Below are 23,227 nucleotides of genomic sequence, written 5' to 3'. Positions count from 1 at the left end.
AGTGTTTGATGGGGGACAGTGTAGAGGGAGCTTTACTCTGTATCTAAACCAGCATTGTCCCTGTGCTGGGAGTGTTTGATGGGGACAGTGTAGAGAAAGCTTTACTCTGTATCTGACCCTGTGCTGTCCCTGACCTGGGAGTGTTTGATGGGGGACAGTGTAGAAAGACCTTTATTCTGTATCCAACCCCGTGCTATCCCTGACCTGGGACTGTTTGATGGGGGACAGTGTAGAGAGAACTTTACTCTGTATCTAACCCCATGCTGTCCCTGTCTGAGGAGCGCTGGGGGGACGGTGTAGCGGGAGCTTTACTCTGTATCTAAACCAGCTTTGTCCCTGTGCTGGGAGTGTTTGATGGAGGACAGTGTAGAGGGAGCTTTAATGTATATCTAAACCAGCATTGTCCCTGTGCTGGCAGTGTTTGACAAAGACAGTGTAGAGGGAGCTTTACTCTGTATTAACCTCCTGCTGTCCCTGTCTTTGGGAGTGTTTGATGGGAGACAGCGTAGAGAGAGCTTTACTCTGTATCTAACCCCGTGCTGTCCCTGTCCTAGCAGTGTTTGATGGAGGACAGTGTAGAGAGAGCTTTACTCTGTATCTAATGCACGTTGTCCCTCTCCTGGGAGTGTTTGGGGACAGTGTAAAGGCAGCTTTACTCTGTATTTAACACCGTGCTGTCTGAACCCCTGGGAGTGTTTGTTGGGACAGCGTAGAGGAAGCTTTATATTTAAGTTTAGGAGTTTATTCCTGCTGATAGAAGAGTTAGATCTGTATCTGATGCTCTGTACGTACTGTAGCTACATAACAGTGAACTCTAGTGTCGTAATGCCCTGATCGAATATTACAAACAGCAATTATCCGAGCTCCTTCATTTATCTTTACAGAATTCAGCGTTTATGAAACCCTGCCCTTCCAGGCTGTCTCTGTTGAGTCCTTTGTGTATGCTGATGACCTCTTTGTAACATTTGCCCAGGCTAATAATGGGAACTGCACGTTCTTCATGTGGGATCATGTTGAAATGGTCTTCAGGACATCGGAGAACATATCTGGTAAGCCTGAGGAATTTTCATTGAGCTGTCTGAAGGTGGCAGAGGCTCCAATGTGATTGGTTGTCCACCTGGTCTAATATCTCCAGGATGATGGATGTCAATTACCAGAAGCTGGACGATCAAGTATTGAGCCTAATGTATGCAAGAGCCGCTCCTGATTAATATCTCTAACGTTCTACAGCATTTGTGGAGAGAGAAACAGTTAACGTTTTCAACTCCGATATAACTTTCCTTCAATACGCAATCTTCCAAAGAAGTGTCATCAGACTCAATGACAGTAACTCTGTTTTTCTTTCTCTTTCTAATGATGCTGCCAGACATGCTGCGTTTGTGCAGCACTTTCTGTCTGTATTTCAGATCTCTACAATCTGCAGTGTTTTGCTTTTCTTAAGATAGGCAAGATTTGATTTGATTTATTTCTGCCACATGTACCTAAGTACAGTGAAAAGTTTTGTTTTGCGTGCAATACAGGCAGATCATAGCACAGAAAGTGCATTAGGGTAATAGAATGAGGAATACAATGTTACGGTTGCAGAGAAGTTGCACAGAGAGCGAGATCAACAGGAGATTTAAAATTTCAGAGGTCCATTCAGAAGTCTAATAACAGGGGGGAAGAATTTGTTCTTCAATCTGTTCATACGTGTATACAAACTTTTGTATCATATGCCCAATGGAAGAGGGTGGAAGAGAGTATAAACGGGGTGGGAGGGGTCTTTGATAATGTTGGTTGCTTTTCCAAGGCAGCAAAAGGTATAGATGAAGTCAATGAACGGGAGGCTGGTTTGAGTGATGGCCTGGGCTGTGTTCACCACTCTCTGTAGTTTCTTGCAGTCTTGGGAAGAACAGTCGCCAAACCACACTGTGATGCATCCAGGTAGGATGCCTTCTATGATGCATGTATAAAAATTGGTCAGAGTCCTTGTGCACATGCCAAATTTCCTTAGCCTCTTGAGGAAGTAGAGACGCTGGTTTAATGTTTGCCCAGGGCAGCATCTTTTAAGAGAGTGCATGTAGACGAGGAACCTCAATTAAATGAGGATAAGGAGATGCTTTTTTTAAGCTTAATTTCCCTGTGCTTTCGGCGTGAAATATATTCTTGCTCTTGCAATGCTGCTGATAAATGTTTTCACACTCTGTCATGTTAATTTCATTCAAGAAAAATCTTGCTGCAATTTCATCTTGCCACAAGGCTGCGAGAGCAAGATCACATGAAATTGCATCACTTCCTCTGATGTGTACGGTCTCATCCGCAGACAGCACAGTGTAGATGTAACCCTTGTCTTTTTATTTCTGACAGCTCACGCCGCTGTGTACTGTAAGCCGCTGGTGATCGAGGGGCAGCTGTATGTTGTCTTGGCGCAGTTGTTCCGAGGATCCCACATCTACCGGTGGGACAGCTACGGGGGCACGTTTGTCAAGATCCAGGACATTGACACCGCCAAGATCCGCAAGCCCAACGACATCGAGAGCTTCGTTATTGATGGGGAGTGGTACTTTGTGATCGTGGACAGTTCGAAGGCCGGCTCCACCACCGTTTACAAGTGGAACAAAGTGGGGTTTTACTCTCACCACTCCCTCCACCCCTGGCATCGGGACACAGACGCCGAATACATCGAGACAGACAACAAGCCCAAGCTGATCCTTACCAGCAGCACTCAAACGCCGGTCGTCTACCAGTGGAACAAGGCGCAGCGGCGGTTCACCTATCTCACCGAAATCCCCGACATGTTGGACGTGCACACCGTGAAACATTTCCAGCTCCAGAAGGCCGTGTACCTCTGCCTGGTCCGTTTCATCGGCGACTCCAAGCTGGTGAGGTGGGAGGGCCAGCGCTTCACTGAGATCCAGGCCCTGCCCTCAAGGGGCTCCATGATCGCTGAGCCCTTCCGCGTGGCACACTGGCAGTACATGGTGCTGGGAAGCGATTTCTCCTTTTCTCACGTCTATCTCTGGGATGCCGAGAAGCGGGTCTTCAGCCGCTTCGAGGACTGGAGTGTGCGGGCGGCCCGGCGTTTTCAGATGGTGTCCATCGATGGCATGCACTTGGTGCTGGCTCCCAGCTTCAAAGGGAACACCATCATCTACAGGCACATGGTGATCGACACCAGCGCTTAGTGGCGTCACGCAACAGAGTGGCAGGGCCACCCGTTCGATTGCGACCTTTCCTGGAGAGACATCCCTCAGCTTCCCGCACTAATATGACTTGCATTAGATGTCGATTAGTCCTTACTTAATCCAAGACTTAGCAAGGCTAATCAAGTTTGCAATGAAGCCCCTTCATAGGAAAAGCAAATGGTCAGAATTTACAGAATCCCGACAGTTCAGGAAGAGTCAAACCTCTAGTGGGCCGTCGGTCGCCTTCTAATACTCACATGCTTCACCTCTGGCGCTGAATTTTTCAAGCAATTTTCCATGCTTGTCGTTAATCCCTCATCACTGTTTGCTCCAGATGGAACGGGATCACCTCCCCACCACCGATCCCTCCCCACCCCCGACAAAACATTCGTCCCGACAAATCGAGACATTGATCCGGTCCCCGTCCACCCTGCGGGTTCTGTCTGCCCTCGCTGCTCGACTGGAGACTCTCTCGAAAGAATTGCGCAGCGGGAGGAGGCTAGCAGAATCCTCTGGGAGTGTCTCCACCTCTGGGAGAACTGATTGCCCGCCTCATTTGATACACCAGGAACCATCCTTCGGAAGAGATTTTGCCTTGTTGCGCCCGTTCTTTCAAAAGTCCCCAGGAACGTGAAAGGTGCTATGTAAATGCAGACCTCTGTTTTGTTTCCGGCTCTTTCTAATTTTCTGTCGGCCTGTCACTTTTGATCTTTGAGGTAATCGTGCTTTGTCACAGTTTTACTTGATTGAGATGATTTCGCTGTGTCTGTTCATCTTTTGATAAATATCACAACCTGCAGATATTTTAACGCTGCCCTCATCAGTCTCGGTGAAGTGACCTGTCAGTTTATGGTCCTGATCTTGTTTTCGCTTGTTTCTACCTGCGCTTTCCAAGTTCTGTGGAATTTGACTCCCATCGTCATTGATTGACTTTGTCAATTTTGTTTGAAGTATTTCAGAAATCCTTCTTTCGTGACTCCGAACATGCCCTGAATGAGGTCAGACCAAGTGAGAGATGTATAAAACAAGCAATTTCTGTGTTTCAGAAGAGAAAACAGAAAGCACTGGAGAAACTCAGCAGGTCTGGCAGCATTGGTGGAGAAGAAACCGGAGCAAATGTTTCACGGGGTTCAGGTACATAGTTCTTTGAAGTTTACATCATGGTATTTAGCAGACTTGCCTTTATTGATCAATCCTTTGAGTATAGGAGTTGGGACGTCATGTTGAGTTTGTACAGGACATTGGTGAGGCCACTTCTGGAGCACTGTGTCCAATTCTGTTATAGGAAGGATGTTATTTAAGTAGAGAGGGTTCAGAAGAAATTTACCAGCATGTTGCCAGGTATGGAAGGTTTGAGTTACAAGGAGAGGCTGGATAGGCTGGGACTTTTTTCACTGGAGCATAGAAAGTTGAGAAGTGACCTTATGGAGGTTTACAAAATCATGAGGGATATAGATAGAATTGGTGGTACTTGTCTTTTTCCTAGGATGGGGGATTTCAAGACTAGGGGGCACATTTTTAAGGTGAGAGGAGACAGACTTAATAAAGTCATAGGTATGTTTTTTAATCAGAGGGTGGTTCACGTGTGGAATGAACTTCCTGAGGAAGTGGTGGATGTGGGTACAACATTTAAAAGACACTTAGAAAAATACATGATTAGGAAATATTTGGAGGGATATTTGGAGCAGGCAGGTAGGACTAGTTTAGTTTGGGATCATGGTCAGCATGGACTGGTTGGACCGAGGGGTCTGTTTCTGTGCTGTATGTCTCTATGACTGTTCTTCAAACTTGGAAAGTCAGATCAGATTCAAAATGTTAACTATATTTCTCTCTCCACAGAAGCCGCCAGACCTGCTAAATTTCTCCAGCGCTTTCTGTTTTTATTTCAGATCTCCAGCGATCACAGAACTTCGCTTTTATTTCTGTGTTTCGGAGCTTACTTTAAAACCACGAGCTCTGAGTGCTGTTGTTCACCTATTCAGACATGTACGTGTTTAGTGCTGTACATTTCAGAGAGAAGCATTTAGAACAATGTAATATTTCACACTTGTGGTATTCTTGGAATAAACTGAAGAGAAACAAAACATGCCTGCAAACTCAATGTCCTTCATTTTGGGTTGAGCTTCTGACATGAAACTGTGTGTTTGCTAAGAGCAGAAAGGTCTTCAGATTGGATTGTAACATAAAGCACAATATCAGAAAGAAAGGGCTCTGATCTGTCTTGAATCTTTGAATGATAAGACCAGTTTAGTTCATCTATTATGGACCAGACCAGACCCTGTCAAAATAGTTTATGAGGGTAACCTAGACCCTAACTTCTTCTGATTTTTAAGGTAGATATGAAGATGCGACTCGTCAAACTACTTGACGTTAAGTAAAACACAATTTATTTAAACACTATAGTTAAAATACAAACAAAAGAAAGAGGAATTTAGAGTAACCTAACTAATGGAAACTTAACCAAATAATAGATACAGTACCTATTACTAATTAATGGTTCCAATATAGTAGTATCCCATAATCACAACCCTTGGCAAAAAGGTAAAATTCAGACACAGATTCTCACATGCAGTTCTCCAATCCAGGAGGAAAAAAAACATCAAGAGGAAATTCAGAAAGAATAGCAGCCAGGATACATTCAGTGAAGCTTCCAACTCTTTCGAGACCCCAAAGGCTTCTGATGATACTGAGAAAACCCAAACCCAGAAATCTGGTTCTGTGAGAGCTGGCCACACCCATTCAGGCTACTTCCATTGCTCCAACTTTTAAATAAGAACCCAAAGACCTCACAAGTTGTTTACTTAAGTCGTCTTCAGTAGCTAGTCCGGCGCCTCTGCCTTACAACCTCTTTTAAAAAAAAAGACAAAATCACCTTTAAAAGTGACAACATTGTCACGCCCACAAGCCAGCTTTTATTAAAATAAACTCTTAGTCCCACTTTGCCTTTGAGGGATAAACGTCCAGTTACAGGACCCCAAACCCCAAGTGATAAGATCAAAGCCAAATCAAGTTAGCATCCTTTTATTTACAGATGGAAAGATGCCTGTATTTCGACATACTTGTTCACAATAATGTGGAAGTCGCTGGCTGGGTCAGCATTTATTGCCCTGTTTCCTCCCAGTTGCCCCCTTGAGAAGGTGGGGGTGAGCCCCTGCAGTCTGTGTGGTGTAGGGACCCCCACACGGTGCCGTTAGGGAGCGAGTTCCAGGATTTTGACCCAGTGACACCGAGGGAGTCAGGATGGTGAGTGGCTGACTATCATGGGCAGGTTTTCACACGTACCTGCTGCCTTATCTTTCAAGGTAGTCAAGGTCATGAAAGGTGCTGTTTAAAGATCTTTACTGAGGGAGTGGCACATTGTCAGATGTGTTTAAATTCAGATGAGTGTTTTAATCTAGACACCCTCTCAGGTGAGCATACCATTTCAAGGAAGAACAGGCCACTTGACTTGTACAATAAAATGGATAAAGTGGTTCAGATATTTGACATTTATTAACCGTGACATAGAGTTTAAGAGTGGGAGGCTATGTCAGAACTATATAACCCCCATGGATTTGGCCACATCTCGAGTGTTGTGTGCAGTTCTGGGATCCACATTATAGGACGGATGTGATTGCACCGGAGAGGGGCAGAGAAGATTAACCAGGACGTTGCCTGGGCTGGAGAGTTTCAGTTATTGAAGAGAGATTGGACGGACTGGGATGTTTTCCTTAGAGCAGAGGAGACAGAGGGGTGGTAGGGTTTTGATTGAAATGTAGGGGTATGATTGATTGAGATGTATAAAATCATAAGGGGCATAGACTTTTCCCCTTGGTTGGAGGATCAATGACCGGGGAGCATAGATTCAAGGTCGGTGCAAAAGGTTGAGAGGGCATGTGAGGATTTTTTTATTCGCACAGAAAACAGTGAATAGTTTTGTTTTGTGAGCAGTAGGAGCGGATCATAACACACCAGGATATACAGATCATAGGGTGCTTAGACAGGGTTATGGCTGCATAGGAGTCCACAAAGGCAAGATCAACATTAGATTTAAAATTAGAGAGTCGAGTAACATTCAACAGTCTAGTAACAGCAGGGAAGAAGCTGTTCTTGAATCTGGTTCAAGCTTCCTTATCTTCCACCTGATGCAAAAAGTTGGAAGATGGCATTCCCGGGGATGAGTTGGGCAGCCTTTCCACGGCAATGAGAACTGTGAATGGAATCCATGGATGGGGGTTGATGTACTGGGCTGTGTTCACAACTCTCTGCAATTTCTTATGGTCCTGGGCAGAGACGTTATTGTACCAAGCCATTGTGCACCCAGGCAAAATGCTTTCTATGGTGCATCTGAAAAGGTTGGCGAGGATCCTTCTGAATGTGTCGAATTTCCGAAGCCTCCTGAGGAAGAAGAGGTGTTGTTGTCCCTTCTTGACTGTCACATCTACGTGGGAGGTCCAGGGCAGATTGTTAGTTATCATCACTCCTAGGAACTTGATGCACTCAACCCTCTCCACCTCAGCTCCATTGATGTAGATAGAGGTGTGATGTAGAATCCTTCATGAAATCGAAGTATTTGGATGTACACTGACGATACCAAGGCATTCGACCAAGCACTGGGAAATGGGATTAGAATAATTAGCTGCTCATCTTTGACCAGTATTGACTCAAAGAACATAAGAACTAGGAGCAGGAGTAGGCCATCCGGCCCCTCAAGCCTGCCCCGCCATTTAATAAGATCATGGCTGATCTTTTTGAGACTCAGCTCCACTTACCCGCCCGCTCACCATAACCCTTAATTCCTTTACTGTTCAAAGATTTATCCAGCCTTGCCTTAAAAACATTCAGTGAGGTAGCTTCAACCGCTTCAATGGGCAGGGAATTCCACAGATTCACAACCCTTTGGGTGAAGAAGTTCCTCCTGACCTCAGTCCTTCATCTGCTTCCCTTTATTTTGAGGCGATGCCCTCTAGTCCTAGTTTCACCTGCTAGTGGAAACAACCTCCCTGCCTCCACCTTATCTATTCCCTTCATAATCTTATATGTTTCTGTAAGATCTCCCCTCATTCTTCTGAATTCCAATGAGTATAATCCCAGTTTACTCAGTCTCTCCTCATAATCCACCCCTCTCAACTCTGGAATCAACCGAGTGAATCTCCTCTGCACCCCCTCCAGTGCTAGTATATCTCTTCTCAAGTAAGGAGGCCAAAACTGCACACAGTACTCCAGGTGTGGCCTCACCAGGACCCTATACAGCTGCAGCTTAGCCTCCCTGTTTTGAAACTCCATCCCTCCAGCAATGGCAGACAAAATTCCATTTGCCTTTTTAATTACCTACTGCACCTGCAATCCTACTTTTAGCGATTCATGCACAAGGACACCCAAGTCCCTCTGCACAGCAGCGTGCTGCAATTTTTTACCATTTAAAACATAGTCCATTTTCCTGTTATTCGTACCAAAGTGGATGACCTCACACTTATCAACATTGTACTCCATCTGCCAGACCTTTGCCCACTCACTTAGACTATCTATATCCCTCTGCAGACTTTCAGCGTCTTCTGCACACTTTGCTCTACCACTCACATTAGTGTCATCTGCAAATTTTGACACACCACACTTAGTCCCCAACTCCAAATCATCTATGTAAATTGTAAACAATTGCGGTCCCAACACTGATCCCTGAGGCACACCACTAGCCACTGACCGCCAACCAGAAAAACACCCATTTACCCCTACTCTTTGCTTTCTACTGGTCAACCAATCCTCTATCCATGCCAATACATTACCTGTAATACCATGCAACTTTATCTTATGTAGCAGCCTTTGGTGTGGCACCTTGTCAAATGCATTCTGGAAATCCAGATACACCACATCCACAGGTTCCCCATTGTCCACATTGCAAGTAATGTCCTCAAAGAATTCCACCAAATTAGTTAAACATGACCTACCCTTCAGGAACCCATGCTGGGTGTTCCCAATGGGACAATTTATATCCAGATGTCTTGCTATTTCTTCCTTAATGATAGATTCAAGCATTTTCCCCACTACCGAAGTTAAGCTAACTGGCCTATAGTTACCTGCTTTTTGTCTACTTCCTTTTTTAAACAGTGGCGTCACATTGGCTGTTTTCCAATCTGTGGGAACCACCCCAGAGTCCAGTGAATCTTGGTACATAATTACTAGTCCATTTGCTATTTCAACCATCACCTTTTTTAGTACCCTGGGATGTATTTCATCAGGGCCAGGAGACCTGTCTACCTTTAGCCCCATTAGCTTGCCCAGCACTGCCTCCTTAGTGATAATGATAGTTTCTCGGTCCTCACCTGCTATAACCTTCTTGCCATTAGTTTTTGGCATGTTATTTGTGTCTTCCACTGTGAAGACCGACACAAAATAACTCGGCTCTTTCCTCATTCCCAGTTATTAAATTGGCCTTCTCATCCTCTAAAGGGCCAATGTTTACCTTTGCCACTCTTTTATGATTTACATATTTATAGAAACTTTTGCTGCCTGTTTTTATATTCTGAGCTAGTTTACTCTCATAATCTATCTTACTTTTCTTTATAACTTTTTTTGTGGCTTCCGTTGGCCTTTAAAGATTTTCCAGTCTACTAGTTTCCCACTACTGTTTGCTTTTTTGTAGGTGTTTTTTTTTCAATCTGATACTTTCCTTTATTTCCTTAGACATCCACGGCTGGCTCTCTCTTTTCCTACAGTTTTTCCTTATCACTGGAATATACTTCTGCTGAGCACTGTGAAAAATCGTTTTGAAAGTCCTCCACTGTTCCTCAATTGACCCACCATAAAGCTTTTGCTCCCATTCTACCTTAGCTAACTCCTCCCTCATTCCTTCATCGTCTCCTTTGTTTAAGCACAGGACATAGGTACTGGATTTAACCTTCTCACGCTCCATCTGTATTTTAAATTCGACCATACTGTGATCACTCCTTCTGAGAGGATCCCTAACTGTGAGATCGTTATTTAATCCTGTCTCATCACACAGGACAAGATCTAGGGCCGAAGGGCCTGTATGAGGGCAATCCACTTCAATGTCTCCCTCTGCTGTCCACGTTCGCGAAATGCAGGCACTGTGGTCCTGCCCACCTCGGTTCGGATTGGTCGCGATGTGTGGTGGTGGGTCTTCGTGACCCGGGGGCGGGAAGGTTGGCTCTGACTGGTCGGAGGGTGGGCACTTCTGGTTCTGAATGGTCGGAGGGCAGGGATCGTTGTACTGATTGGGCAGGCACCGTGTCATTGAGTGGGCGGGGTCGTGTACCGTGGTTATGATTGGTCGAGGGCGGGACCGGTAGTTTTGATTGGGTGGGGGAAACGGGTACGGCTGCTCTGATTGGTCAGGGGGCGGGTACCTTTTCGCTGGTTGGTCGGAGGGCCGGGTGCTTTGTGTCTGATTGGTCGGGGGCGGCTACATCGTTTTTATCGTTCGGGGGGGCGGGTATCGTTGTCCTGATTGGTCGGTAGGTGGGTACCTTTGTCCTGGGGACGGTTACCGTGGATCTGATTGGTTGGAGGTCGGGGACGTTGGTATCGACCGGACAGTGGGCGGGAACGGTAGTCCTGACTGGTCAGGGGCAGAGGCTGTAGATCCTATTGGGCGGAGGGCGGGGACGGATGGCGCTGAATGGCCAAGGCGGCTGTCAGTCACAGTGAGTGACAGGAGGCCGAGCAGCGGAGCGATGGCGGAGCCTGACGCCGAACTTGAGCTTGTGTGCCCGGAGTGGGCGGACGATCAGCGGATGGCGTTCCTGTTCTCGGCCTTCAAACGGAGCCGGGATGTGAACAGCTCGGACTGGGACAGCAAGCTCGCGTTCTGGGGCCCGCTGCTGCTGCAGGAGGCCGCCCGCCGCCAGAGGCTCAGCTTCAAACCGCAGGAACTCGGCTCCTGGTTCCGCAGGAAAGGAGCTGTCCCCCTGGGACTGGACACTGTACTACAGGACATGGCCCGGTGAGAGCGACAGGGTGACGGCCCCTGCGGTTCAATAGCTGGAGGGGGTGTGTGAGGCCCTCTGTGGTTCAATGGCTGGGGCGGGGGGTGGGTGTGAGTGAGGCCCCCTGCGGTTAAGTGGCTGGGGCGGGGGGTGGGTGGGTGTGAGTGAGGCCCCCTGCGGTTCAGTAGCGCAAGATGCATGAGGCCCCCTGCGGTACAATAATGCGTGAGGCTGCCTCCACTGTTGCACAGCTTGGACTGAGAGTCCCAGGGTCAGGCACTGGTTGAGCCCTGAGCCCCAACTGTGCCTCCCGCACTGAGCTGATTCCATGCCATATCCAGCCTGTCCATCATCACTCTGTCACCCATCCCACCTTCTCACTCCCACCCACCTGAACCTGGCCTTTTGCGTGCACCCTGAAAGCTCTCTCCCTACCCTCCTCCTCCACGGTATCTCTCCATCTCCTGCCTGCCTCACCCCTGGGACCCTCTGTGTCCCCTTATCCTCACTGAACCTCCCTGCCCCGAAACACCTCACTCCCATGCCCTCTCTGTCCCCACCCTCTCCCCTCACTGAGCCTCTCTGTCTCCACTCGACAAGCAGTGTTTCCAGTCTGTGATATTTACGAATTATTTTGGTCTTATCTGTCGGCGTGCGCGCGCGCGCGTGTGTGTGTGTGTTTTAACCCTGTGTTGTCCCCCTCTCTGCACCCTCTGCCAAGGCGAGGGCTGATCCAGAAGGAGTCGTGCTTTGCTGCGAGTGTTGATGCTGGCTGGTTGGCGTGGGGTGTGGGCTTGTTTCTGATTAAGCCTCTGAAGTGGACACTGACCTCTCTGCTGGGAAATAGCAGCATTTCCCCTGATGATGCCTACGTTATTGTCGAACGCGTTCAGGTGAGAATCCATCCTTGATCTGATGTTAGTTCAACATGTTCTTCGTTGTCCCTTTTTACCTCTTATAACTGCACCAGACTCAGAATTCTTAAACGTGCCATCAAAGCCATGATTATTCCTTGACTTTGTAATTGCACAGGGTTTAATCATTTGAGCATAATGTGTAGGCATTGGAAAGCTGCTCATGTTAACTCCAAGGCATACCTAGTTTTTATACTCCATCCTGTATCATGGAAAACTCTTTCCCCTGACTCGAAGGGTCAACGGGAAGTTGGCGTAATTTTAAAGTTTGGAGCTGGAGCTTTGGGTGGTGGGAATCTGGAATGCACTGCCTGACGGGCTAGTTCAATCGGGAAACCTTTAAAAAGTACGTGGAATGAACACTTGAAATGTTGGTAACATTTGTGGGCCAAGTGCTGCAAACTGCAGATTTGGAGCGGTTTTTGTCCATGTGGTCTTGATGTGTGATGCCAAGGGTAGTACACCGGAAAGTCGAGCTGTATTTTCCTCCTGCAATTTCCTATGTTGTTGTCCTCCCACCGTCTGGCTTTGCTAGGTCTGACGGTGGACCAATTTAAAAGTGTTACTGACTTGGGAATCAAGTTTGCAAACTGGCTCCCAGGGGTATTGACACAGCCTGATCAGGCAGAGCGCTGTAGAGCTTTAACACAAGTGACTTGCCCAGTTTAGATCAGTGAGTTAAACAGTGAACAGGGATCAGTGCTGGGTCCACTTTTGTTTGATGTTTGGACGAGAATCAAGGAGGCGTGGTTAGTAAGTTTGCGGATGACACCAAGATTGGTGGCATAGTGGACTGTGAAGAAGGTTATCTAAGATTACGAAGAGATCTTGATCAATTGGGCAATAGGCTGAGGAGTGGCGGATGGAGTTTAATTTGGATAACTGCAAGGTATTGCATTTTGTTAAAACAAACAAGGGCAGGACTTACACAATTAAAAGTAGGGCTTTGGTTGGTGTTGTAGAACAGAGAGACTTAGGGGTTCAGGTACATAATTCTTTGAAGTTTTGCGTCACGTCTAGACCAGTTGGTTAAGAAGACATTGAGCACTCTTGACTTCGTTGCTGAGTCCATTGAGTATAGGAGTTGGAAAGTCATGTTGAGGCTGTACAGGACATTAGTGAGGCCTTTTCTGGAACACTGTGTCCAGTTCTGGCTGCCCTGTTTTAGAAAGGATATTATTAAGCAGGAGAGGGTTCAGAAAAAAATTACCAAGATGTTGCTGGGTATGTAATGTTTGAGTTATAATGAACGGCTGGATAGGCTGGGACTTCTTTCACTGGAGCATAGGAGCTAACCTCACAGGGGCTTATAAAATAGTGAGGGGTATAGATAGGGTTAATGGGAGGTGTCTTTTCCCTAGGGGGTGATTTTGGGAGTAGGGTGTATATTTTTAATGTGAGAGAAGAAAGATTTGATTAAAAACACAAGGGGAAATTTTTTTTTTTTTGCACAGTCGCTCGTGTGTGGAATGAACTGCCAGAGGAAGTGGTGAATGTGGGTACAGTTACGACATTTTCATAAGCACCTCAATAGGAAAGGTTTAGAGGGATATATGGGCCAGGAGCAGGGAGGTGGGACGAGTTCCGTTGGGGAACACGGTCGGCATGGACCGAAGGGTCTGTTTCCATGCTGTACGACTCTGACTGGATCGCTGACGTTGCGATGAAATTTCACACAACCACAGCACTCAGTCTGAAGTAGCAGCGAGGAGTTAAGCAGCAACAGGGGAAGTTCGAGGCAGTGAATTCAGCGATGTGTCATATCTGAAATGGTTTATCTTCTTGTTTGCTTGCGCAGTTTGCAATCTATACTTTGTAACCACAGCGAACGAGCTCTGACTGTCAGACTTTGCCACCCTATCCCGTCCAGGAAAAGGCAGCTGAGGTTTATCAGCGCTGTCAGAGTCACCTGCAGACTTCGCATCCGGTGGTTTCCTTCGTACAGCTGCAGGAGGCGTGTCAGGCTGTGTGCAGAGACGAGAAGACCTTCTACCTGTGTCTGCTGCAACTGCAGAGAGAGAAGCGGGTCATGGTGACCGAGATTGATGGCGATAAGGTGAGTGCACGACACGCATCCGCGCCTGAGCAGTCGGTGGTGTGGGGGCTGGGGTTTCAGCACATGCTGCTGCCGTGTGGTCACATCGAAACGTAGAAGATAGGAGCGGGAGTAGGCCATTCGGCCCCTCGAGCCTGCTCTGCCATTCATTCTGATCGTTGAGCTCGTTTCCCGCACTTCCTCCGCTCCCGTTGTTCCCTTTAGCCACACGAGCTGGATCGACCATAAAACCAAGAACTGCCAAGTGCTGGAGATCAGAAATCCAAACGGAAATTGCTGGGGAGACCTGGCATCCGTGGGAAGAAGGCAGAGTCAACGTTTCCAGTCGCGTGACTCTTCAACAACTCGAAACGTTAACTCTGCTTTCGCTGCACGGATACTGCCAGACCTGCTGAGTTTCTCCCAGCAATTTCTTGTTTTTGTTTCAGAGCACTACCTGCCTCCTTCTTGAAAACATTCAATGTTTTGGCCTCAACCACTCCTTCTGTGGCAATGAATTCCACAAATTCTGTGGGTGAAGAAATTTCTCCTCATCTCAGTCCTCAAATGCTTACTCTTTCTCCTTAAACAGTGACCCCTGGTTCTGGACTCCGCCGCTCCCAACATTTTCCTGTATCCTGTCTCTGTCCTTTGCGAAATTTGTAGTTTTCGATGAGATTTCCCTTGCCCAGTTCTTCAAAACGGCAGTGAATATGATCCTAACCAACTCAGTCTGTCCTCGTATGCTGGCCTTGCAATGCCAGGAATTAATCTGGGAAACCTTCGCTGCACTCCCTCCATCGCCAGAACCTCCTCCCTCAGATAAGGAGACCCCAAACCTCCCACACACAATACTGCAGGGTGCAGTCTCTTCCCTATCCAATTGCAGAGAGACATCCCTGCTCCTGTACTCCAATTCTCTCGCAGTGAAGGGGCCAACATCCCATTGGCCTTCCTCACCGCCTGCTGCTCCTGCAACGCGGATTTTCTGCGACTGGCGTCCGAGGGACACCCATGTCTTGTTGGAGATGGCCCTCTCTCAATTTACAGCCATTCAAACCATAATCTGCCTTCCTATTATTGTTACCAAACTGGATAACCTCGCATTGATCCACATGAAACTGCATCTGCCATGCATTTGCATCAGCCTGTCCAAATCACACTATAATGTCACTGCAACCTCCTCACAGCTCACCCTTCCACCCAGCTTTGTGTTCTCTGCACATTTTGAGAGATTACATTTAGTTCCCTCATCTAAATCATTAATATATCTGGTGACTAACTGGGGTCCTGGCACTAATCCCTGTGGGACCCCAGTTCAGAAAAAGACCCATTTATTCCTGCTGTTTGTTTCTGATCTGCTAACCAACTTTCCGTCCATCTGAGTACACTATCCCCAGCATGCTTTTTCTGTACACTCGTCTGTAGCCCTCTTTGTTAGTGTCTGAACCTTCCTCTGTCTGTGTGTGTGTGTGTAAAATACTAACCTCCCAACTGTACCTGCTTGCTGTACAGAAACTAACACACAGTTATCTGCACAGCCCCTTGGAGTGGAATGAAATGTGACCCTAAATGTTACTGGCCATTCTGTGCAATGTAACTGCGCTGTTTTAGTTAATAATGTTTGGCATTCATGTCTGTTTCTTGATTAATTTTGTATCGATCCTTGTTATGGACTAGTCCAAACCCCTTCAAAATACATCGCAAAAAATAGCCTGGAGTCCAACTTTATTTTAAAAGCGTAAGGCGTTGTGTTTTGAATGTAATTAAACTATCAGGCTTGAAGCAAAACACAGTTTATTCTTACACTGTAGTTAAAATACAGACCAAGTAAGAATAAAAAATTATATTGGCTGTAACTCCATCGAAATACTGAACAAGATAATGTGTATTTACAGCAACAGCCCATAAACACACCCTTGGCAAAGGCTAATTCAGCAAAGTAGATTGTCTCACAGACAATGTTTCTCTAGTCCAGGAGGAAAGAAAGAATATCGAGAGCAAACTCGGAGAGACCTCCAGTGTTGTGATGTAGCAGGGAGAAATGGATAGCAGCTTCCAAACCCCACAGCTACGGAAAGTTAAACTGAAATCCTGGTTCTTTGAGAGTTTCACCCCACCCATCCAGGCTGCTTCTATTGTTCCAAGTTTTTAAAAACAAAACCCAACGCCTCCCAAATTGTTTACATATTCGGCTTGCAACAGACCAGTCATCACCTCTGTCTCAACCTGTCTTCATTAAAATAAAGACCAGGACACAATATAACTCTTAAAGTCATTATATCATCACATGGAAAGCAATTTCAGTGAATGCATTGTGAACTGTACCTGGACAGAGGCAGCATAGGGTTAGATAGAAGGTGAAGCTGCCTCTACTCTTTTAAACTGACAGTAAAGCTCTCTCTACAGCATCTCCATCAAACACTCCCAGGACAAGGTCAGCACAGGGTTAGATACAAAGTAAAGCTCCCTGTGCACTGTCCCCATCAAACACTCCCAGAAGAGGGACAGCAGGGCGTTAGATGCAGAGTAAAGCTTCCTCTGCCCTGTCCCGGTAATCGCTGACAGTCATCGTGTGATATTTTGATTGGTTCAGAGCACTACTCCCAGTGTACCCCCAGGGTGTTTGGTGAACAGAGCAGCCTTGTGCATGGAAACCTGCAGGACTATGCTCCAAACTGGCTGTTGGCTCTAAACCTGTTGTTACAGATCGTCAAGTTCTGCCATTCTCCGACAAACAGAGTTTCAGCAGTGACCGAGATTGACGTGGGCGTGTACCAGCTGGTCAAGTGTGAGAAAATGTTGTCCCAGAAAGTGGACACCCTGTCCCAGGAGGTCGAAAGGTATGTGAGAACTCTCACTGGAGCAGTCAGAGATTTTATGTTTCAATTGCGTACATCTGACGCGAAACAAAATCTGAAATTGCTTGAAATGAGGTGGGTGAAAGGGATTATGGAACCAAATGAAAGATTCTGGTAAAGCAGCGGGGCAGATGTGAGGGCGTGCTGAGCTGTCTTTGTCTCCATTGGCACTCCGATTGAACACAGCCCCTCCTGGGGGAGCGGGAGAGTAATGCAGGATGTGGAAGAGATGAGGGAGAGAGAGAAAGTGGGCATGGGGGTGCGGGGGGGGGCGGGGGGATGGAAATGAGTGGGATGTGAGGTGATGTGGGGGGGGGTGGTTTGGGGGGTGGGGGGGTGCGGTGGGCGGTGGAGAGGAGGTGCAGAGGGAGAAGCTTTCCTGAAGCAGAGATGGAGCAGGGCGATAGTTCGCTCAAACATGTCTTTTCTGTTTCTAGATACAATGAGGATGCAAGAAGCCACCTAAAAGCTGGCAAAAAGCACTTGGTGAGTGAAGAATGTTCCATTTTGTCTCTTCTCCAGTGGATTTAAGCTGCTGACCGTGCTGGTGTTCGCCGGTATCCCCAGGATCCCGTACAGATGATTGGTTCGCCAGTCGCCCACCGGACAGAGCGTTTTGCCGTGTGCTCGGGATCTTTCTGTGTGTAAACGCAGCTCACCGCTCCCCTCGCACCTTGGCCTGGGACCTCCCCAGGGACGCTGTGAGTTGGGGAGGTGGTGAGTGTGGGAACTGCTGAGATAAATGCTCCTCTTGTTTGTGGTGCAGGCCCTGAAGTCTCTGAGAATGAAGAAGAGAGCCGAGAAACGGCTGGAGAGCATCGAAGCCAAACTCAATACCATTCAGGTCATCCTCGACCGTATTTACTCCTCCCAGACAGACAAAACGGTACGGAGAGCTTCAGTCATTCTTCACTCTCGTTCATTCTTGGCCTCCTTCTCTCATTGTATCACTTCCCCCTCCCTCCCTCTCGCCCCATTCATCTCATCCCCTCCCTCTCCCTCTTGCTGGTTGGACTTTGTACCTGTAATTTTGAATGAACTCCTACTGTGAGGAAACAGTTGCCTCGCTCCGTCTGCGCTGTAGTCCGTACGATCTGGTAAATCTCTGGGACTCTGCCCCCATATCCTCACGGCTCTGTCCAGCTGAACTGTCCAACAGCAGCAGGTTGCATTTACGTGGCTCCTTCCTTGTGCAGGTCGTGGAGGCCTATCAGGCTGGGCTCGGAGCCTTGAGAGAGTCGATGAAGGATGTGAGTATGGCGAAGGTGGAGAAGCTGATGGACCAGATTGAACAGGTAGGTCAGCTTCGAATGGGACATCCAGCACCCACCCCCCACACCTAAGGGTCTGGGGGAGGTGTTGTGAGGGGGAATTGGGGTCACGGTGTGACCCATTGTAACAGTTTGTAATGGGATAACGATGCTGAAGGAAGGCCGCAGTCCCACTGATGGCCACAGTCCACTCTGATCCTGTGTATCAGGACAAATACAGGCTGAGGGATGTGGAGGAAGGGGACTTCCAGCTGGGAAAGGAGCTGCCCTTAGGCTGGGTCAGCAGCTAGAAGATGGAGGTCCCAGTGTGGGGGAGGTGGGGGCCTGGATGGCAGGGTCCTGTGAGTGATCAGACTCCAGGCAAATAGCCAGTGAGTCCTCGAAGGCCAGGAAACCAGGGTCAGACCTGAAGGTGATGAGAGCACAGAGGGGGGAGTTGGGGCCCATTGTATAATTGGTCAGACTGAATGGGATCTGACTGTGTAATTGGTCGGGCCAGACTGGGGTCCGACTCAATCTCCCAGTGATCTGAGTTACTGGTATTTAACCGTCTCTCTCTGTCTTTTCCTCCCTCAGTTCTGTGATATGCAGGATGACATTAATCAGACCCTTGCTGGTGAAAATCTGGATGCTGTGGGTGAGTTGTGGAACCATCCACTGTGTCTGTCTTGTCAATCGGTTTCTGCTCCCCCCCCCCCCCCCCGCCACTGCAGCTAACGCTTTGGGAGCCGAACCCTTCAGTCGTGAGTACAAAGCGATTGTGTTGGGTGGTAATGCCTCTGATACAGCCTTCCCCTCCATCTGCCTTGAACCAGAGACCTACCCACCCACGAGACCCCCCCCCCCCCCCCCACCGCCAAACCCCTCACTACCCTGGTCTGCCTTGCCCCAGGTGGGAACGTGCGTTGGTGTAGTGGGTTGTTTAATGCCATGTTCATTCAAGCGGCTGTACACGTTGAGGACACGTTTGTGCCTTGGGACTGGGAATGGTCCTGCTTTAAAACATTGAACAACGAAAGCAGCTCTTGGTTGCCCGAGTTCAGTAGATCCATGAGTGTCTCCTCTGTGGCTAAGAGGCAAGACCCTGTCGTTAAAGGGACGAGAGCAAGGTAGATGTGGCAAATTTTTACTGGGATCGGGCAGAGTCACCATGGCTCTGTGAAAGTCACGATTTCACTGTTTGCTTGGTAGTGCTGTCACAAAAAAAAGTGAGAAGTTTTCGTCTCGCTCCGTCCAGGATTAGGGATTGGAAAAAGAAAGGGGGACTCTGTTACTTCCAGTGTGAACTTTCAGCCCATCGTAGGAACGTAGAGACAGCAGGAGCAGTGAACGGTCAATCTCTGCTCTCCAGTACGGCGTACTCAGCTTTGAACGAGCTGTTTAAGGCGATAACTTGGGCATAGGGTGCGTGGTGGGCGAGGGTGTAAACACAGAAGCACAGTTTGATTGGCAAACAGGAGTTAGTAGGCAGGGATGATCCTCCCATACCAACCTGAGCAGTGTCCCAGGGTTCAGTGATGGGGACCTCCAATATCTACAATCTGTATCAATGACTTGGATGAAGGGACTGAATGGGTGGGAGCTACATTTACCGATGATGTGCAAAAAACACATTCCAAGGAAAATAAGCTGTCAAGAGGAGGCAGAAGGTCTATAAAGAGGGATTGAGTGAGAAACGTGGCAGGATGTGGTGGGAATATGTAGCTGGTCATGTCTGAGGCGGAATTGAAAATGAGTATGGCTTTAAAATGGTGACAGACCGCTCAACCGTGCAGTACAGAAGGATCTCAGGGACCTGCTACAGATATCACAACAAGTTAGTCAATAGCTGCGCTAAGAAGTTACAAAGAGAAATCGGATGGTGATGTTCATTCGAAAGGGAATGGAGTATAAAAGTCGCAAGGTTTTACTGTAGCTGCTTACCAGTCCAGAAGGTAGTGGGGGCTGGGCCTTGGTATTTATCCGAGACAGAGTTTAATTTTACATCGGATAGGGAGTGTACAAGGGGCCGAACAGGAAATAGGAGTTGAGACCCCTACCAGATCAGCATGAACTTGTAGAGTATAAGTACAGATGCCAAAGGCTGAATGGGTTCCTGCTCCTAAGTCCCATCAACCATTTGGGAACTGTGCCTCCTCTGTATGTTAACTGCTGGCTTTATCTTTTGTGGCCCAGAAGCTGTGGATACCGATGAACTGGAAGCTGAGTTGAATGCTCTCCTGGACAGTACTGCAGATGAGACTGTTCTGCTCCCAGATGTGCCTGCGCTGCCCGGGACACTCGGTGTTAAACAGGCACAGGCCGAGCCTGAGGTGATGGATGAGCAACTGGATGCTGCACTCAGTAAGCTCTCGCTTTCTGATTCCGGTAAGTCAGCTGTCTCAGCTGGTATCGGGGGCGCGGTTGGGACCGGGAGGTGCTCATGCCTCCCTGGGGAGGTTGTGTGCAGTGCCTGTACACATGTATACTACCCATACACGCCGCACAGATGCACACAAATTCTTTCTCTCTCTGTCTCATACATATATACATGTACAGAGATGCACTCTCTCACGTGTGTACATACAGACTATCTCGCTCTTGAGCACGCGCTCCCCTCTCTCTCTCAGACCTATATATACACACTGCTCTCTCACCCAGGGCGCTTACAGATGCACAGATATGGACAACACGCAACACACAGATGTAAGCATACACATCGGAGACATAAAAACAAACACACACGTACACGTACACACATACACATACAACCCTGTGCCAACCACCCTGACTGTCTATGACTGCCTGCTGCCTTGCTAATGCTGTCAGATGTAGAGGCACCAGCAGATCTCAGTGATTGGGAACTGGTAACAGATGTTGGTGGGAGGTTACTGAAGTCTCTCAGGACAGGTTCCTTCCACCAAACACCACCCCCACCCCTCCCTCCCATGCCCATCATCACCAACTCCACCCACCCTGTCTCCTGCTGGCACTAAGTCCCAATGCCTGACCACCTACAAGGTATTTGAAACTCGTGTGTCTGTCTCTCGCTCTCTCCCTCTCATATCCAGGTCTGCGAGGCGGTGCTGCTACTGCTGTGTCTCAGAGAGGCTCAGCCTTGCTCGAACCTGCCCAGTGAGAGCCTGTGCTGAGCGAATGGTGAGCACCATTGAATCTCTCTCTCTCAGCTTGTGGGGGCAAGACAAGAGGAGGTCACCATCAAGAACATACTGCGCTGTCGATACGTTTGGGATCTGCGAAACGGGTGATCTCGGAGAATTCTATATCTTGTTTTTTTTTCTTTGGGAGGACAGTACAGTGATTTTTTTTTTTTTAAATTTTGGAGAAAGTTGGTGGGGAAGAAGCTTTCTTCAGTCCTGGCTCCCTCGGGATGAAGAATCGCCTCGTCCTGGTGGGACTCTCTGATATTCGCCATCGGGAAGAGCCGGTTGTGACCAGGAGGTGGCAGTTCTGAGCTGACCCAGGATGGTGGGCCATAACGTCAGCCCCTTTGGAGAGACTCAGTCAGTGTGTGACCCCTGTGAATGGCAGCCCCAGAAAGAGCCAGTGCTGAGCCACAAGATGGGGGAATGCTGTCAGCTCTGAGCGTCGGAGAGCATTATCTGGGCAGAACCGAGACTGTCCTTCCTGCACTGAGCGGTATTTGTGTGGCGTGTTGTTTGTCTTTGTCTTGAGTAGCATAGACTCTGAACGCCGTGGAGAGCATCCAGGAAGGACCCACTTCCCTCTCCACCCCATCATTCTAAACCTGCTGCTAGTCTGAAGTCTTCGTGACACGTGCTCTTGTGATCATCTGTTTTCATTGAATGTGTTTTATTCAAGAACTTGACATTGTAAAATATTCATGAACCTTTCTGGTTTTTTCAAATCAAAATAAAGATTTTTTTTTTAAGCAAAGTACCGTATGTGCTTACTCCTGTAAATTTAGCCCTTGGGGTGGGTTTGGTCAATGTGGAGAGGGTGAATGATTTTAATAACATGATCTGGGAAGGATCAGGCCTCTTTTTCACTTGCACCTGACATTTCACAGTCTAAAACAAGGTTTGTGGTTGCACTCCCTGCTTAGTTACTTCAAATAAAACCTTGCTGTTGTTCCTCAGCTTGAACTTCAGCCCTAGACCCCCTGATCTCTGGGGATGTGGTGTGGAGGTGGGTTGGGGGGGTGTCAGAGGTTGATGGCCCCATTGGTCAAGATCTTAGTCTCAATGTGTACCAGGGAAGGGGCTGGTTGATCTCCCCTCTGCTGTTTTTGGATTAGATTGTGTGTTAACAGCCAGGAGGCTACTACTGATAAATTGCTAACTTGGCCAAACAGCAAGGGATGCTGAGTACATTGGCCAAGTGAAACTCTGAAATCACAAGGACACAGCAAACACAGCAGCCAGGTGCTGATGACATGAGCAGAATGTAAAAGGCAACAGTTATCCTGGACAGACACACCCCCAAAAACTCATCCACTACACAAAGGAGAGCCCAGACAGAAAGGCAGTGGGTCTTGCCACAGGAAGAAACGTAGCAAGCCATCCAATTCATTGACTCTTGCTTCAAACTATTAAGCGTATCTCCCTGATTGGCCAAAAAGTTCTGGGAAAACCATCTAAATCAGGGTTCACCTTGCAGACCTCTCTCTTGGAGTTTTCTAGAGGCTTTCCGAGCAGACCAGTATGGTAAGAGGGGGAGACCAACTGACCTTTTCAGAGAAAGAGTGTGAGGAAGAGAGAAAATAGCTTCACAGACCCAGAGAGAGTGACTGAGGAAGTATTGTAACATTAAGGGGCCAAATGGGATAAGAGAGAGTATGTGTAGTATTAAAGATGATTGTAATTTTTTTCCGAATAAAGTGGGATTGTTTTGCTTTGATACTGGCTTGTGTTTGTAGTGATCTGACCGCTTTGGTGCTGTGGGGCATCCGGAGTTTTCTGTAATTTGTTTAAGGACGAACAGTGGTACTGTCATTTCAATCCAGACCCTCCAAGCTAATGTTCTGGGGACAAGGGATCAAATCCCACTATGGCAGCTAGTGATATGTTAGTTCAGTTACAAAAGCTGGATTGAAGATC

General features: G+C 47.8%; 2 protein-coding genes across 3 annotated transcripts in view; both read left to right on the top strand.

Moving 5' to 3' along the window:
• Positions 1-3,446, top strand: part of lgi3 (leucine-rich repeat LGI family, member 3) — an 8,028-nt gene extending 4,582 nt beyond the window's left edge. The window contains exons 5-6 of the mRNA XM_020520705.2: positions 885-1,049; positions 2,347-3,446. Coding sequence (XP_020376294.2) covers positions 885-1,049; positions 2,347-3,164 — 983 coding nt within the window. The 3' untranslated portion in view covers positions 3,165-3,446. The remainder of the gene's footprint in view (positions 1-884; positions 1,050-2,346) is intronic.
• A 7,331-nt stretch (positions 3,447-10,777) lies between these two features.
• On the top strand, positions 10,778-22,064 carry chmp7 (charged multivesicular body protein 7). Of its 2 annotated transcripts, none has more exons than XM_048618461.1 (10): positions 10,778-11,103; positions 11,808-11,979; positions 13,871-14,056; positions 16,745-16,878; positions 17,334-17,382; positions 17,663-17,782; positions 18,093-18,191; positions 18,744-18,804; positions 20,346-20,534; positions 21,218-22,064. In XM_048618461.1, the coding sequence occupies exons 1-10, from the start codon at positions 10,835-10,837 to the stop codon at positions 21,283-21,285; spliced, it is 1,347 nt and encodes a 448-aa protein (XP_048474418.1). In that variant the 5' UTR covers positions 10,778-10,834; the 3' UTR covers positions 21,286-22,064. The 2 variants fall into 2 exon arrangements, with proteins under 2 accessions (XP_048474418.1, XP_020376291.2); XM_020520702.2 differs by having other exon boundaries at positions 10,780-11,103; positions 20,343-20,534.
• The last annotated feature ends 1,163 nt before the right edge of the window (positions 22,065-23,227 follow it).

Source organism: Rhincodon typus, chromosome 40, assembly GCF_021869965.1.
Source record: "Rhincodon typus isolate 14 chromosome 40, sRhiTyp1.1, whole genome shotgun sequence".
NCBI classification, from domain to species: Eukaryota; Metazoa; Chordata; class Chondrichthyes; order Orectolobiformes; family Rhincodontidae; genus Rhincodon; species Rhincodon typus.
The sequence above is the reverse complement of the archived record's forward strand: the minus strand, read 5'-3'. Positions and strand labels throughout refer to the sequence as shown.

What these genes read in the sequence shown, in the direction of transcription:
- chmp7 (XM_020520702.2), top strand. Translation starts at nt 10,835, where the DNA reads ATGGCGGAGCCTGACGCCGAACTTGAGCTTGTGTGCCCGGAGTGGGCG. An exon ending in GTACTACAGGACATGGCCCG is followed by an intron (nt 11,104 to 11,807) that starts GTGAGAGCGACA and finishes CCCTCTGCCAAG; the next exon opens with GCGAGGGCTGATCCAGAAGG. An exon ending in TGATGGACCAGATTGAACAG is followed by an intron (nt 18,192 to 18,743) that starts GTAGGTCAGCTT and finishes TTCCTCCCTCAG; the next exon opens with TTCTGTGATATGCAGGATGA.